Here is a 17726-nt window from a genome sequence, read left to right on the forward strand (position 1 = left end):
TGTGATTGATTTCTCCAGCTGATGACGAAGAACCAGCCATGAAGAAACACAAGGAGCAACTTGCTTATTTACAGTCTGAGGAGTTCCAGAAGATTTTAAATGCCAAATCAAAGCACACAGGTGTCCTGAAGGAGGTAATACTAAAAATCTTTTCTTGCTCATGCATCGCAGAAGAGAGGCGTGACTATTTGGTTGTGTTACCACCTTCGGGTGAATGTACACTGGACAAAAAGGAGGAATCCCTGTCCAGGCATAACCCTTCCCAGCTCTGCTAAGCTTCAGTTTTGTGCTGATGTCCCTCCCTGTTTATCTCTCTGAAATTATCTCTTGTGGGCTTTGTTTTCATTCTTTGCCCGTTCCTCACCGCTGATGGAGCAGAAGTGGGTGCCAGGCTGGTTGCTATGGCCAAGAGGTACTTTGCCTGGACCTTGCATGCAAGAGTGGGGAGGGCCTGTAATGTAACTTATATTGGTCAGAGCTGGATGCAGCAATCCCCAGCGTACAGTGTAGCTCTGACCTTGCTTGCAGGGTGCCATACAGGTCCAGGGTAGTGATTCCCCTGGAGGGCATTTTAGTTGTTTGAGGCCTTGGGGAAAACCTGTCGTGATATCTGAAGACTGGGCCTACTGGCCTTTCAGCTGAACTGAGGAGTGCCTCTGGGCTATGGAATAATATCCCACTGAGTGTTCCCTGTGATTTGTCGGTGTGCTTTGAATTGTTCTGTCTGGGCAATTCTTGAGGCACTATACAGTGGTGCAGAGTACCATAAGGGCGGTCCAGCTCAGTGGCGGTTCTCACTGGCTTGGGGCCTCCCATTAGCTTCCCCTCCTCCCCTTTTCAGGGGCAATGAAGTGCTGGAGGAAATTCTCCATAAAGAGGTTGAATTGTTTAAAAATTACAAATCTTCTGTGGAATATCCTCCCAATTGGGAACCTCGGGGTCTGGGGCTGTCTCAGACACAAGACCATGGTGGGCTTCCTAAAGGATGTGTTGCGCTCTAACCTTGCGTTACTGCTGCCAGAATCCTCTTCTCCTATAATCAGTGGGTTTGGGTCCTGGCGGCTGGCAAAAAAAATCTCGTCTTTTCCCATGTACTCTCACAGGAAGTGATGTGAGCTTGAATCGGCATACCTGGAGGTGTTTTCAACACTGACGTATTTTGCTCATCCTTGCCCCAACGAGGGGGAATTCTACAAAAAATGCTGTTCTCCAGCAGTTGATCTATTTCCTACTTCATAAGATGCTGATGGTCCTGGTGGATGAGGCCCCATATTTTACATGCCACGGATAGGTTAGAATCCTCCTTCAAGCCATCTTTCTCTTTGGTATGATCAGCTCTGCAGCTTGTAATAGCTGCAATGGGAGTTTGCCATACCCTTAAGGTCTAGGCGAAGCATATTCCCCACTGCTGAGAAGCTGACCTCAAAGGTCCTGCAATCTGGCAGTTCCTGGAAGATTTTTCGAGAGCCTTCTTGCTTGATGCCAAATATTTCATATGCTGCTCCAGGCAAGGTGTGGCTCCAAACGAAACCACATTTCAGATGCTGGTTTGGCTTCTTTGAGAAAGTGGCTAGCACAGAATAGAACTTGTTCTTGCTGACTATTTTAACAAAGAAAGTTTATTATATTGCTCCTGTGAGGTATTCCTGTTACTGGTACAATTTCTCAGTTGATGCCTTGGAAGATTCCATTATATTTCTAGATTGGGGACCATGTATGTCCACATGAGAGGAATCCTATTACTCAAGTGTTGGTCGGATACACATTTTGCGGTTGCCCGTTAAGGGCGAATGCTTCTTTGGACCATGCTTGGATGCCTTCATATAGAAGGTGACTGTAGGGAAGAGCACGCCCCTACCCCATAGGGGGAAAGGGATCAGGTCATAGACCAGCGATTCTGTAGGAATCCTAGAAGAGCTCCTTTTTGTAAGAAAACAGGTTGGAGCTCTAAGCATAAGCCCAAATTCCAGTCTCCTAGGAAAAACTGGACTCCCGATGCAAATCCTTCTCAGTGAAGTGGCAACCCCACTTGTGTGGGTGTGGAGCTTGTGGGCTTTCGCTGCAGTTAGGAAGTCAGACTGGTTCTGCAGTGGGGTATCCTGATGCTACTAACTGGAGTTTTGCTGCTTTCCCCTCCACATTCTATGCTCTCAATAGTATCTATGGATTCGCAAAGAGTCGTTCTTTTTGCTACCATGAAAAAAAGGGGTCATCGCTCCTGTCTCGGCAAAAAAGTCTGGCTTTTAATCTAACCTGTTTACAGTTCCCAAGCCTAACAGATGTCTGTGTAATAAGTAGTAACAGCGCCACAGATGAACAGCTGCTACTCCAATAGTTGTGAAATAAAACATTTAGTGAACTGCTTAAAGTGAACTGGCAGTCACAATGTCCCAAGCATCCTGGCCCTGCTCTACTTCCGTTTTGTCGTGTGACGTCTTCACCAGCGCCTCACCAGTGGTTTCTGCAATTCAAAGTGGAAGATCAAGACTATACATTTATGGTGTTGCTTTCAGCCACTCCACAGCACCCAAAGTGTTTATCAGGGTGTTGGCTCCTGGTTCTGGGGTAGTTGAGGACTCTCAAATGTACAGCAGGGTATACAAGTCCTAGAGAGGTTTGGTTGGATGTTGAACCTCCAGAAGTCAGCCTTGCTTCTTTTGCAACATCTGAAGTACTTAGGCTTAGTGTCTGCCAAGGAGCAGGCGAAGGTGCTCCTTCTATTTTAAAGCCCAGCTGGAGTCCCTAAGAGCATTAGAAAGTTCCTTAATTCAAATCTGTATGCAGGTGTTGGGAAAAATGACAGCTACCTTTGATGCAGGCCCTATGCTCAGTTTTACTCCTCAGCTCTGCAGTACAATAGCCTGTAGGTATGGGACACATGTCTTCCTATGCATCTAACTTCCAAGACCAGGTTGACTCTGGACTGGTTGATGGCCAGGCAGAAGCTGGATACTGGGAAATCCATCCTTCCCTTAAAAAGTAAAAAGTCTTTATGATGGAATGCAGCCTGCAGGGCTGGGAAGTTGTTCTAGAGAACCTCTCCGTTCAGAGGTTCGGTCACCAGAGGAGCAGAAGTTGCTGATCAGCATCTTCGAACTTTAGGCGATTCAGCTGTCTGTACTACATTTGATCCTTTTTGAGTGCTTCGCATTAGGTTGCAGTCAGACAGTTCTACAGCTCAAAAAGAAGCGGACTTGATCTTTTTTCAGGTAAAACATCCTGTTTTGGCCCCCTCTGCCATGCACACTCCTGGCGTGGAAAATTGTTATGTGGATTTTCTCAGCTGTAAAAAGCTGAATCTGGGAGAATAGGATCTTCCTGGAAATGTTTGCAGAGATTTGTGTGCAGTAGTGGATGCCAGATCTGGACCTCTTGGCATCCATATTCAACAATACACTGAACAGGTCCTTGTCTTGTGCAAGGGATCCTCAAGCGTTTCCTACTGATGCCCTGGTGATACTTGAGATCAGTTTTCCCTGATCTATCCCTTCGCTCCACTGCAGCTTCTTCCTTGCCTATTGCAGACAAAGGTGGAGGGCATTCCATTGATAATGATAGCATCTGCCTGGCCAAAAAGGGCATGGTAAATGGACATTGTAAATATCCTGGCGTTTGAGCCGTGAGCTCTTCCAGATTAACCAGATTTGCAGTCGCAGGGTCTGATTATCTTTCCTGCATTGTGATCACTGACTTTAACGGCATTAAAACCAAGTCCTGATGGATAGGGGTGTTTGATTCTGTTATCCCTACCCTCCTCAAGGCTAGAAACATGGAAGGCTTACTACACCTGGTGTATGGCTCGTAACTTTTATTCCAGACATTACAAGCAAAGACAGATCTCAGCTTTGGCCTTTTCTTTTTTCAGAGACCTATATCCTCTGATTTCTTGGTTAAAGCCTTTTGTGCAGGGTGTCACAAGGCTTTTTCCATCAATGAGGCCCCGTTTGTCTCTCGTTGGACCTCTGCCCTTACCCAAGGCTTTTATTCTCAGAGAAAAGGTGCAGGAACTTGCCTCCCCTAGGTCACACCCTCCTCGCAGTCATGCCTATTTCTACCCCTAGTACCACCACTTGTCTCCACCCTACACACCTCCTAGCACCACCCCCTTTTGAGAGCAGGGAAGAAAGTATAATTTGGGGAGATATACAAGGTAATTTGTATGGAATTTATTTATAAAAAGCAATTCAGTAAAATGTACAAAACATTAGAAATAGCCAGTGCTTACCAAAGTAAGCTCAGACACGGGCCCCATATCCAGCAAGCAGCAACACTGACAGTTTAGTTACCAAAATCAACGTACTTACCTCAGGCAGGCATGTAATGTACCACAGGCAGTGAGAAGAAGTCATAGGACAGGACACCACATGTCAACTCTCTCACAGTAACATCCGCTCTGCTACAGGGATAGGCGGAGTGTAGCTGATATCACTCCGCACTCCACTCTCTTAAGGCTGCAGCCGGAACTATTAAGAGCTGTGTAGGATTATGCAGCTGCCAGCTCACTCTGTGGGACTGCAGCCACATAAAACAAGCTATAAAAAAAAAACTGCTCCCAGGCAGAGGTGCCGGAAATTTCCGGCAGAAAAAAAAGCCCTCTCATTACCTCTACTCACAAGGTCTGCGTTGGCTGCGTGAAACCCTTTCTGATTCTTAACCAGGATAAAGGGTTGTTAAGGCCTCAGTCACATTTCTTACCCAAGGTGGTTTCTTTGTGCCACCTAAATCAGGACATTGTGTTGCCAGTTTTTTGTCCTAATCCTAAGCAAAAGGTGCTTAACTTTTTGGATATTCAAGTTGTTTGAGTTTATCTTAAGGACACTGCTTTATTCAATCAGATTCCCTACTTGTGTTACCTGAGGGTTCTCCGCGGTCAGGTGGCTTCTTAATCCACTATCCAAGTGGATTCATCAGCTCCTCCTTTCCTGGTCAAGGTCCATTCCACCCAGAGTGTCAGTGCTTTCTGGGCTATTCAGCATCAAATGTCCTAATTTGGGGTTGACCTTGTTTCTGTTTTGTTCTCCCCTCGTGTTCCTTGCTTTGGGATATCCGAACAACTATTAATGAATATCAATTCTTCTGTGTCCTGTGAGATATTATTAAGAACTTAGGAAAAATTATTTTCTTGGTGTACATAACAGGACAGAGACCCCCCTCCCTATTTTCTGTTATCATTGCTTGCTACAATACAGACTGTGTGGAGCTGAGAGGGGTTATGCCTGGATTAGGATTCCTGACCATCCATTCACCTGAAGGTGGCAGCATAACCCAGGTATTCATGACTAACTCCTGTGTGTCTTGTGGTGTACTCCCAAGGATATAGGTAAATCAAACATTAGAAATGTAAACTTTTCAGCATTTATGAAATTGTGCCCTGCAGTGTTTTCTTGAGTATAGTGGACCTCAGAAGTTTACTGCATTGTCCTATTATTAATATTATTTTATTTTTATTTTTTGTCTGTCAGATTGTTTTCAAGATTGTGTGTTTTGGGGGTTTTTTTTGGACAAATTTAAGATATAGATATAGACCACAATAAAAAGACACCACCTAAATAAATAAAAATCCCACTGGATTGTCCTAATAATGGACTTATTCAACCTCGCTTTAGGTCTAATTGGCAGATTAGACAATAGTCATAAGTTTGATTTAAACATATTATTATTTTATTACAATACCGTTCTATTTATTAACAGATGGCTTATGCGATCTCTGAATATGAAGACCAGTCAAGAATGGAAATTTGGTTACAATCTGAATCTCCACCCTTAAACTGTTATAGTGAACCCTTAACTTTCATGGATAGGTGTGTGCACTGTAATTTTCTATTGGAGTAGAATTGACAGGCTAGGAGGTCCCAAGTGGCCTGTTTCCTGTCCTGGGGTCAGGGCGGGTGACAGGCACTCTCTGGGTTTCAGGAGGGGGAAACTGTCACTTTACAAAACTGTGGGGTTTTCTGTTCTTTTTCTCATCACTAAGCTCAGGCAGTGATGGTGAGCGTTAATTTAATCCCTGAGTGGTTTGTTAGACTGCTGCTGGTTCTAAATTATGAGTGGAGATCTTTGGTAACTGATTCTATTTAGGAGTATATTCAAGGTAACCTATTAAAATGAATCCTTAAAGTGCACTTACTGTTTGTCCAGGTGTACCAGTACTGCACCAAGTCGACTCCATGTCTTGCATTTGGCCATCTTTATCTGGGCAATGTAATTGCAATGTGTGAAAATCAGCCCAGGTATTCCTAATCCCAGCCAATGTATTTTTGCACACATGCGATGAAGAGCTCTGTCCTGCCCAGCCGTACATGTCAAATGTTTTTTCAATAAGCATTAGCAGATTTCACTTGTTGCCTAAAGTTGGCTCCTATGATTTAACTGGATTTTTTCTGATTTAAGGCTGAAGCAGAATTACAGGAACAATATTTTGAGCCTCTTGTGAAGAAAGAACAACTGGAAGAAAAGATGAGGGGCATAAGAGAGCAAAAGTGTCGTGCAGTGACCTGCAAAACAGTGAGTGTCCTGACTAAAGGCCTTGTATTCCTCATAAACTGAACAAACTGAGCAATTTAGCACTAACATTGTTCTTTGTAAATATCTGTGTCTGTCCTTGTAATGGGGTGATCTTGAGTCATAATAATGAGTTGCTCAAAAGCTATTCAAGCCCATTCACACTTTTTTGTGTGTGGTGCAAATTTTTTTCTCTCTCTGCTTAAGAAACCCCATAGAAACGTAGTCCGGATGCTTTCCAGTGATGATCATTCTCTTTCACTAAAAAATACAAGGGGGAAAATGGAAAGATGTGAATCCAGCCTTCTTCAGGTTTAAGTGCCTATAGACATTGAACTTGTGTAAGCTATGACGGTGTTCCTCAAACATTTTTCCATCAAGGCACTCTTTGTGCATGTTTTTAATCTTGAGGCACCCAAATCTAAAATGTAAAAAATTAAAAAAGGTTAAATGCAGCAGCATCCACACACAGGACACCCAGTATTAAAGGTGATTTATTTTTACACACTGGTACTGACTAGTATTCCAATGTTTCACTTCTCAGTTTCTCTCCCGCACGCAGCTAATATGACCCCAGTGCTGATGAAGAGGGGGTAAACAGGCATGCTGTGCGGACACCCAATGTTCTTCAATGACATTGGTTGTTAGGATGCCTGCACAGCACAGTGCCCAAGGTTGTAATGCTGCACAAGAAAACCCTTTTGGCTTTATGTAACAAAAAAAATAGAAGTGTGTCACCCTTCAGCTTGATGACCATTTTGAGGAATAAAGACATTATTATGGATAATCATGCACCAGCAAGTGTTTTTTTTTTTTTTTTGTTTTGTTTTGTTTTGTTTTTTCTACTGTAGATCTGTTAAAGCAGAAGTCCCAGCCTGAGCTCGTTTGGCTGGGCTTCTCCTATGGGTCACAGGAGTACAATTCGTTCTCAGCAGAGAGCAGTCCGCTCTCTGCTGACGTCACTGGAATCAGTCCAGGCATCATGACAAAGTCTGGATCCGCCAGGTGCCTGGACTGATTCCTTTCTAAGCCTCACAGCAAGCCGCAGAGTGGCTGAGACTGACGCTCCCCGCCCCTCCACAGCTCAGCGCTCCAGTGAGCGTGGAGGAGCAGAGAGGAGAGCTTATTGACTTATCCTTTTCCCCTTGAGCCCCTTTCACACATACGGACCGTTCATTTCATCAGTTCAGTCACGTCAAAATGGATGAAGTAGTCTGTTTTGTAAAAAAAAAAAGTAACTGAACTTCAAACACTGTAGCTGGTTTCTAAGAAGGGGCCCGGGAAGCTAAATGTAAAAAAAAAAAAAATTTGCCGGAAAAAAAAAAAATCACTAAAAAAAAAAAATTTGAGTTTAGTATGGATTCGGAGGGGACCCTCCCATGCCAAAATTTTTTTAAAAAATGGCGTGGGGTCCCCCCAAAATCCATATCAGACCCTTATCCGAGCATGCCAGCCGGTTGATGGCGACAAAGAGCCTCCTCCCGACAACCCTGGCTGGTGGTTGTCGGGGTCTGCGGGCGGGAGGCTTATAAGAATCTGGAAGCCCTCTTTAACAAGGGGCGAAAACACAATAGAGGAAGACAGTCACAGAAGAAGAGCAACTATTTTTTTTTTTTTTTTTTTTTTTTTTTTTAAGCATGCAACCGGCAGTGGGAGAAGAAAGCTATTTTCTCAAGTCATCTTCCAGGACGGCACACCTGAGAGATGAGAGGCTCCTCCCCACAGGAAACACAATCAATCAACAGCTGTTTTAAGTCCACACCCTTCCCCCTGATCCTCAGTTTTTGATTGTGTTTCTCCCTACACGGCGAAACTGTTTGTTTTTTTCCAAATGACCGAAGCCTGGGGCTGGTGGTCTCCCCCTGGGAGCCGGACCAAATGCCTGGGAAGCCTCTGGGTCTGGCGGGATATATTTATCCTTCCCGGGGGGTTCCCCTATCTTTCCTCAGGGGGGGCAGCAGAAACTGGGAAAGCCCCCCTGAGAGCTGAAGGCCCCTGGGTACAGTGGTGTCCCCAGAACTTCAGGGGCCTTTATCCTGTCCCCCCCCCCCCCTTACCTGTCCGGAAGTCCTTTCAGACGGGGGTGCTGGCCGTCGGTTCTTTCCAGGGGGATCGTATCCCCTGACTCCTGGGTCCCTGGTAGCTCACGTGGGCTGCTGGGGAGGGCACCGCCTGAACGACCCGCGTTCTTACCCAGAAGGGAAGGCTGAGAGTCAGCAGGAGCAGGCGCCCACATCCTCCTTTCGAGGAGGCACCAGTTTACTATGGTGAATGTCTGCCTAAACCACCTCATGGGAATGAGGAACGTACGGCATTGCCCCCCCCCCCCCCATGTGTATATACTGACTGGACAGAGCAGGACACAGCCTAACCTTGCAGCTCCCTAAAGGGACAGCAGTTGTGGGGGGGGGGGGCACTTTGGCGGCTATCCTCCTTGCGTGTGGACCATAAGGATGGAAAAGCAAGCCCGGTGGCTGTGGAAAAAGGGGAAGACGACAACGGTGAGTCAAAAATCCCCAATCCCAGCCAGATGGTTTCTGGGCATTTGAGATAATCTCCCCTGGGGTCTGGATTCGAATAGCCCAGAAGCTTTTGCTAAAGACACCAGCCACAGCTCCCTTCTACATCAGAGATGCTGTATGGTGGACAAGTGGTGCAGAGGAGCGAGTGTGCCTAAACCACCTCAGATGGGAAAGAGGTAGGTAAGGCATTTTTTCCCCTTCCACCTGTATTTACTGAGTGGTGCAGTGCAGGACCTGGGGTCTCCATAACAAAATAGCCCAGAAGCTACTGCTAAAAACCACCAGCCACAGCTTCCTCTTATAGCAGAGACTGTGGTTATCACAACAGTAGGTTGCCAGCCTCTCCCTACATACCCGGTTGTGGTACATTAGTAGGGGTGAATACAGCAAAGAGGGTGACCTGGTAGAACAAAGAGTTCCTTACTGACCAGGTATACCACTGAACAAGTTATTAATGGTGCAATGGTTGAAGGATTCAGGAGTAAGCTCCCTTGCTCAGCAGGTGCACTAGGTTATCTGGCCCTATTAGCCCAGCTGCTAGGAATCTGCTTAAAGTTGCTCCAAGATGCTTAAAAGCTGACCTAACTTTCAACAAGGTGGCAGGGACCAAGCTTCTGTGTGGCACAGTATGGGTTCCCTTGTGACAGATCCTCCTTTTGGGGGTTGCTTGCTATGGGTAACTTTTCATAAGCTCCAACCTCCCACTCCACTCTTACATTGTGGTTATATTTTAATGCAGGGGGTAAGAAAGACCTTTTTGTTGGTTTGGGCTACAGTCCACTCAGTGACAGATCTAAAAGCGATTTACCATAAATCATTTTTCCTATATCCTTTGATTAAGGATTTTCTGTGCAAACATATGCAAGAGCTAGATGGCTATATGATTGCTTCTTTAAGGGCTGCAGGTGGCTATTTACCTCCAGGCTAAATTGGTAACCACCCTTTTTAGAGGTCTTATATTGGTCTCTAGGGCTGGGCTCATTGAGACTTTAGTTACTGATCAGCCCCACCCGTGTATGAGCTGGCTAGCGTTTGCTCAATCTACGGAGGTAAGGTAGGACAACAGCTACTATAGTAAGGTGTCCAACCATTTTAGGATTGGTTCCTTCACTGGTGGTGAAGGATTAGTATCTACAGCCCAGGCTATGCCTATGAAATAATTTGCTCCTGTTTGGTTATTTCATAAAGGGATACACCATGACTCCTTCTTGGCTGCTCACCAGTAGACCTCAGTAGTGAAGGTTTGTCCCTGCTGGGGTGTTTGGTGGCACAACTAAAGTACATTGAGATTTGTGACCTCTCTGCTGAAGCTTGTTGGGTGTCCTTTATATCCTAAAGGTACTGCTTTGTTTGGCTACAGATCAGAAAATACAACAGGGAAGGTGGTCTGTACTTTCTGGTTTTGTGCCGCACGCCAGAAACGCACATCATTGAGTCTGGTGATGACATTTCTGCTCATAATTGTTATATTGCTGCACATCAGACCTACACAAGATTGATGTCTGTCTGTGGGGTTTTTGTGTCCTGTATTACTGCCTTATTGGTTGCTTATCAGAAAGGCAGCAGGAAAGATTGATGGCAGGGGTAGTACATATACTGCCTTTGGTAATCGGTACAGCACCACAAGGTGGCGTCGTGCTGATTCAGACAGTGCTATTAACGGCAATAGCTGCCGATTTTAGGCATGCGATTTGACATGTGAGTCGCATGCCAAATCGCTTCAATATGGATGTGCTATCTCTGTTCAGAATTGTTAGATTGTTGCACATTAGAGATATACACGATTGAAGTTTGTCTGTGGGTCCTGTATTACTGCCTTATTGGTTGCTTATCAGAAAGGTAGCAGTGAAGATGGATGGTCCTGATTTTGTTGGAAAATACAAATTGAACCTGTGCCATGGGTAGTACACATACTGCCATTTGTAATCGGTGCAGCACCACAAATTGACGTGCTGATTCAGACAGCACTATTAACAGCAATGGCTGCCGATTTTAGGCATGCGACTTTGACATGTTGAGTTGCATGCCAAATCACTTCAATATGGATGTGCTATCTCTTTTCATAACTGTTATATTATTGCACATCAGACATATACAAGATTGAGGTCTGTCTGTGGGTCCTGTATTACTGCCTTATTGGTTGCTTATCAGAAAGGCAGCAGTGATGACGGATGGTCCTGATTTTGTTGGAAAATACAAAATTGAACCTGTGCCAGGGGTAGTACACATACTGCCATTGGTAATCAGTGCAGCACCACAAAGTGGCCCGGGCTGATTCAGACAGTGCTATTAACGGCAATGGCTGCCAATTTTAGGCATGCGATTTGACATGTTGAGTCACATGCCAAATCACTTGAATATGGATGTGCTATCTCTATTCAAGATTGTTGTTGCACATCAGACACATACAAAATTGAAGGTTTACTGCCTTATTGGCTGCATATCAGGACACAACAGTGAAGGTTGTTTGTCTTTTTCTGATTTGTTTTTGCTGCTCAGCAGGGAGACACATTGAGGGTAATGACATCTCTGCTCAGTATGGGTATATGCTACACATCAGACATACACAAAGATTGAACATTGTTTGTGTCCTGTATGTCCTATATTTACTGACTTATCGTCCGTATATCAGAAAGGCACAGCAGTAAGTGGTGTTTCTCATTGATCTTCCTTGCTGTTTCTTAGGTATACACAGTAGGGGGTTGTTGGCTGCACTCCTCCAGGGAGCCACAGCATGGGGACCCCTTGTTTGTTCGACCCGAAAACTGCTTTTCCTGCGACCTGTGTAATCTTGAGGTCTGTGGTTCCGTAAGCAGGGACTGCTGGATACACTGCGACCTGGAGTCGCACAGTCACGAATGATACCCTTTGGAAGCCATAGTATGACTTCTCATGCGTCTTGCAGTCCCAAGTGGCAGGTTGGGTCGCACGGGTGTGGGAACCCTAAGCTTATCTGTCCCTTCTGGTTCAGGTTTTGCAATGCTGCAGGAATACTCATTGTGGAGTTATTGCCTTATTTTGCAGTAGACCAGAAAGATCGCAGCTGTAAAGGCTGTCTGTTGTTTGTTTTTATGTTGCTGCACAGCAGAAGTACTCAACATTGAAGCTTGTTGGTGCTTTCTGTTTCATATTGCCTTACCTTATGGCACTTCAGAAAAACACAATGCTGTAGGTTGCTTGTGTTCTTTCTCTGTTGGTTCTATGTAACTGCACTACAGAACTGCATAACAGGAAGGATTGTCTTATAACTGTACTTGGTGGTTCGTCATAAATACGCAACATAGAAGTTTGGGTCTTTCTGTCTTCTCTTTATAGCCTTGTTTTGCTGTACATCAGTAAAACACCACTGTAAAAGGGGGTTCCCGTCCTTTCTGTATTTACCAGTTATGACCTAGCTAGCTGCACTTCAGAAATGCGCAGCATTTAAGGTGTGTTTGTATCTTAATGCTTACATATTGGCCGCACATCAGAAAACCAGACTGTGAGGTTCAGATTTGGGTCTCTTCCCATATTTGATATTTTGGTTTAGCTAGTCACACTCAGATACACAACATTGATGTCTATGCTTGTGTCCTTTCTGTCTAAATCTATTGTGCTATGTCCACAATCTATGATTTTTTTTTATTTGTGATATTAATAATACATGTATCACCTTTTTGTATTTCAGCCTTCTCTTCCGTGAAAGGGCCAGGAGTTCTGGTGCAGATGTCACATGTCAGAAAGCCTCGACCCCCTTACATTCAGGGATGCCAGAGCCATTTCCTAGGGTTGAAGCCCAGTAGAGTTATGGGTCACTGGAGGAAGGCGATAATGAATCGCCCTGTTTAATAAGAACTTAGGAAGTTCGGTTCAGAGGAGTTTTATGGCCTGAAGATGAAGTATAAACATGTATACCCGACCAAATTTGGCCTTGGCATGGCCTTCTAGCAAAACTAGATGTAGCAATATGAGTGTTCTTCTCCTGCTATAGATGTTAATCTCCTGAGTAGGCTCTCAGGCGTAAGTAAAACTATAGATTGGGCATGCCTTAAACCCAGGGATTGAGTTTTTGTTAATCTATTTCCCTTAAGTAGGTTTCCCTTCAGTCTTTGCTGACGTAAAGCTAAAAATGAACAAAAAGGGGTTGTCTGTCAGGTGCCACCCTTTTTTCGGCAGTTTTATTTCCCTGGACAGGGTTGTGTTAAGACAGGCCCCCTTATGGATCAATGTAGTGTCCTTGTCTTACAACACAGGTCTCCGATTAATCTTTTTAGTGGTTCTAAACAGCACCTATAGGCAGAATAGGCCATTGTTGGTAGATGTGTGACAGGCAACATTGATAACCTACAAGTTTAACATGTTTTCTGATTCCATCTTTAAGAGCCCACTCCACCTAGATCCTGCATCCAAAACAGAGAAGGCAGGGACACCGGTGGAGTAGACCGGCAGATCAGCCGCATGATCCAGCTAAGATACCTTCATCAAGCATATGGAGTAAAGGTAAAGCTTACTGCAGAACCGAGGTTCGCCAAGAGTCTTGCAGTGGTCCCACCCTAAGGTAGGCCTGAGGTACTTGATTATCCTCTCAGGTGTGCCGTCCTGGAAGATGACTTGAGAAAAGTACTAGTTACTTACCGGTAACTGTCTTTCTGGGAAATCTTCCAGGACGGCAGGCCTACTTCCCACCCGTTGGAGGAGGGAAAATTTTAGAACACTAGAAGGTGAGTGCCTATGAGGAATGATTTCCCTTGTGAACCAGGTTCAGGAGTTACTTCTCTACAAACTGAGGATCAGGGGGAAGGGTGTGGACTTAAAACAGCTGTTGATTGATTGTGTTTCCTGTGGGGAGGAGCCTCTCATCTCTCAGGTGTGCCGTCCTGGAAGATTTCCCAGAAAGACAGTTACCGGTAAGTAACTAGTACTTTTTTCACCCATTCACATAGGAGGGTATCGGGTACAGGAATTAATTTTTTTTTTAATTCGGTTGTTATCGGTTGTTAAGAATGCGGTGGCCGGCTTCCCGGCCCCCTCCTTAGCAACTAGGTATATATAGTGTGTTTAAAGGGGGGGGGGGTTTAAAAACGTATGTAAGCAGATGTCGTCCACTTTTCGTCCGTTCCTTTTTTTTTTTTTTTTTTTTTTTTTGGACTGATGAAAACTAGGGCTTATATCCGTTCAAGAAAAAAAGAGGTTGACGGAAGCCAATGAAAATGGGTGCAAATGAATGATCATCCTTTGTCGTCCCTTTTATCATCCATCAAAAGATGGATGAAAAACGGAAGAACGGTCTGTATGTGTGAAAGGGGCCTTACTACTTGTCCTGGCGATACCTTAGAAATAAGCAGTAATTTCCAACACTAAGCACATGAAATCTGTTCTATGCCTTAACCACCCTAGTGGAAAAAAAAAAAAAAGTTGCATCTGATTTTTAAGTGCAGTCACTTTGTCTCAATATGTGGAAGGCAAAACTCATGGACTTTTTTTCCACTTGTATTAACAGTGCAAGTACACTCACTATAAACCCCTAGACACTTGTGTAAGTGAAAACCATGATTTCCACTGGCATGATGCTGTGAAGCGTTTCTTCAAATGTCCATGTGGCAACAGAACAATCTCATTGGACAGACTTCCCAAGAAGCACTGCAGGTATGAGTCTTACAAACCATATTTCATTTCTTTATGTAGGATGCTTTTTAATCTCAAAGAGGTATTAAACTGTAGAGCAACCATTTTAATTTATTGCAGCTTACCAATCCTTAGTGATGACTGCACTGGTTTTCTTTTAGACCCCTTTCACACTGTAGCATTGCCGCGTTATTTATTTCAGGTACTTATATAGTGCCATCAATTTACGCAGTTAGCGGTAAAGCGCTGCTAGTTCTAGTCTTAGCTGTCTGGCGGAACGGATATGATCAGATGAAAATGGACAGGCGGTACGTTTTCACCCAATCTCCCCATAGAGGAGAACGTGACTGTGTCCGTTTCCGCTCTGCACAGCGGACCTGTCATCTGGGGGATTAGCAGACCGATCCCCTGCTGAGCAAGCAATTTCCGTCCCACGGAGGTGCCTGTGTAAAAGGGGCCTTGCGGTGTCACATTTGGCACCATTTGACCTATCTTTTATTATACAGTTGGATATGATGTGTATATATTTATACTGTATATTGTCTATTTTTACTTTTACTTTTTTGTACCACAATTTATCTTCAAATAAAAGTTTGTAAACAAAAAAGAAATCCTTCAGATTAAAGTAGCATGCTGGGGTGCTAGCTCTGCCTCAGTTTTCTGCACTAGTATTGTCTACCCTGAGTAAGATTACCTAATGCTTCATATAAACTTTGACTTTCTTGATTGTGTTGTTTAACTGTATTTGTAATGGAACTATTCAGAGCTAATTGTTGGGCTGTGTTTTTATGTTTTTTTTTTTTTTTTTTTTTGTTTTGTTTTTTTATCTCCACTAGCACCTGTGGGTTGTTCAAATGGGAAAGAGATAGTATGCTTAAGGTGAGTGTACTTGATCAAATGTTTCAATTTTCAGCTAATGTTCATTCTCAAGATGCAGGGTGAAAATACAATACTGGCAAATGTTTTGGCTGTACATAAAAGTCCTGTTCTTTTGACATGAATTTTATAATGTGGGGGCTTAAAACTGTAAATGGTCCAAAGTAGTCACTGTTATTGTACTGAACATTTATGCCTCTGGTCCTCAGAACTGTTATCAGTGCTTCGTTCCTCTATGTGCACTAGTATTATGGTGCTAAAGCAAACGGAGGGGTGTGTGCAATATATCAGAGGAAGGTGTATTAGAAATGATGTAGAAATTAAATGTTTTAGATTATTAAAGATCATGCTTTTCATCAAATACATGTCTGGTTTTCTAATAATCTGAAAGACCTTTACGTTAAGATTTCTTATTGCAATATGTTCTTGATTTTTATTCTTATTATTTTTTGCCAATAGGAAAAAAGAGGTCCAAAAATTGGAGGGGAAACGCTGTTAACAAGAGGAGAGGAACATGCGAAATTTCTCAATAGCCTTAAATAAGATGTCTTGCATAACTCCAGTTAATGGACTGGCTGTCTTCAGACTGTGTAATTGGGTTTAAAAAAAAACATTTGGATGGGAACCCTGAACAGCCCCTGGAGCCCTGTCGCACTATTCTCACCATGACTGTTGGAGACAGATATTTTAGTTTGTTTTTCTAATAGAGAGCACAAGTCTGCCAGTATGTGTAATGGGCATTTTCTACCTTCCCTTACCTGTCAACACTAATGTGAACTTGCTTGATGAATAGACAAGCCTGCCATTGCTAAACTTCTATAAATGATGGTGGCCTGACTGTCATGCTTATCCAATGGCTTCAATCTTTAAGTCACTGAGCCAGAACAAGTGTGCATATCATATAAGTTGAGCTGGGTATACACAGAAAGTTGATGTGTGTTGTGTTTTTTTTTTTTTTTTTTTACCGCTGGTAAAAAAAAAAACACACCCAGCATTCACACAAGCGATGTGGAATATCCCCTACTGTGCTTTTGTATTCTGATCGTGGGGACTCCCCATCAGAATACACACACCAGGGCTGCGGTTTTCCAGCTGAAGAAGCTGGTCCAAACATCCTCTTCTGTTGTACAGAGGAATACACACACATCACAAGTCGTCCTGTTCCTGCTAAACCCACCAAGTTTTATTATGTGTATACCCTGTTTTAGAATTGCTTATCTTGTTCAGTGTCAGGACTGTGCATCGAATCTGCAGAATTAGCGTGACTGACTGGAAACTAATATTTTCAGAGGTTAGCAGTAGTAGTCTACCCGTTTCTCTTATGACTGGTAGGTTACCCTTTTTTTACATTTTGTTTTTGCTTTTTATGTTTTTACTCTGTTGTAAGCACATATGCTAGCACAGTGTTTCTCAACTCCAGTCCTCAAGGCGCCCCAACGGGTCATGTTTTCAGGATTTCCCTAAGATGAAATGGCTGTGGTAATTACTAAGGCAGTGAAACTGATCAAATCACCTGTGCAAAATAATGGAAAGCCTGAAAACATGACCTGTTGGGGCGCCTTGAGGACTGGAGTTGAGAAACACTGTGCTAGCAGATCCTTGTTTACATTGTGGGAAAAATATCAATATTTGATGTGGATTACCCAGAAAACCTTAATGTATGGATGGCAGAAAGCATTTTACCTTTTTTTATTGTTACTGTGAAGCTGTGGACTTGTATAGGAAAACCAATGTAAATATGTATGTGTTCTTTTTGTTTTTGTTTTGTTTTTTTTAACTTGTACATGTATCATGCATGCTGCAAATACAGTGCACTGCCGCCACAAATCTATTTATTCATACAATTTTGAATGACAATAAACTGTTTCAGATAGTACTTTTTCCTGCCTGCTCTTCTACTGCTGCTAGGCTCAACCTCTGCTTTTCACCTTAGGTGGCCAGATCATTTTTCACATTACCATTTTTCACTTACAACTTAAACCATACCATACATTTTCTGGACAATAGGAAGGACCAATACACTGAACCAATAGAATAAGAGGATGGTGCTAAAGATTTTTTTTTTTAGGTCCTGTGATAGTTGTGCAAATGTTTTATCAAAATAAAAATACACTAAAACCATTATTAGCACACACAGACACAACATAACTTGCGCAATTGCAACTAAATCTAAAAGTAAGAAAATACATGCAAGTTTGTAACCGTGCCTTATTGCAGACATTG

General features: G+C 43.5%; 1 protein-coding gene across 2 annotated transcripts in view; it reads left to right on the top strand.

The window, feature by feature from the left end:
• The window catches only part of MCM10 (minichromosome maintenance 10 replication initiation factor), an 83687-nt gene extending 66311 nt beyond the window's left edge, over nucleotides 1-17376 (top strand). For both annotated transcript variants that reach the window (XM_073619506.1, XM_073619507.1), the window contains 5 exons: nucleotides 19-134; nucleotides 6391-6504; nucleotides 14503-14648; nucleotides 15464-15506; nucleotides 15963-17376. In XM_073619506.1, coding sequence (XP_073475607.1) covers nucleotides 19-134; nucleotides 6391-6504; nucleotides 14503-14648; nucleotides 15464-15506; nucleotides 15963-16046 — 503 coding nt within the window. In that variant the 3' untranslated portion in view covers nucleotides 16047-17376. The remainder of the gene's footprint in view (nucleotides 1-18; nucleotides 135-6390; nucleotides 6505-14502; nucleotides 14649-15463; nucleotides 15507-15962) is intronic.
• Nucleotides 17377-17726: the final 350 nt, after the last annotated feature.

The sequence above is a fragment of the Aquarana catesbeiana genome, linkage group LG03 (genome assembly GCF_042186555.1).
Source record: "Aquarana catesbeiana isolate 2022-GZ linkage group LG03, ASM4218655v1, whole genome shotgun sequence".
In the NCBI taxonomy this organism is placed as follows: domain Eukaryota; kingdom Metazoa; phylum Chordata; class Amphibia; order Anura; family Ranidae; genus Aquarana; species Aquarana catesbeiana.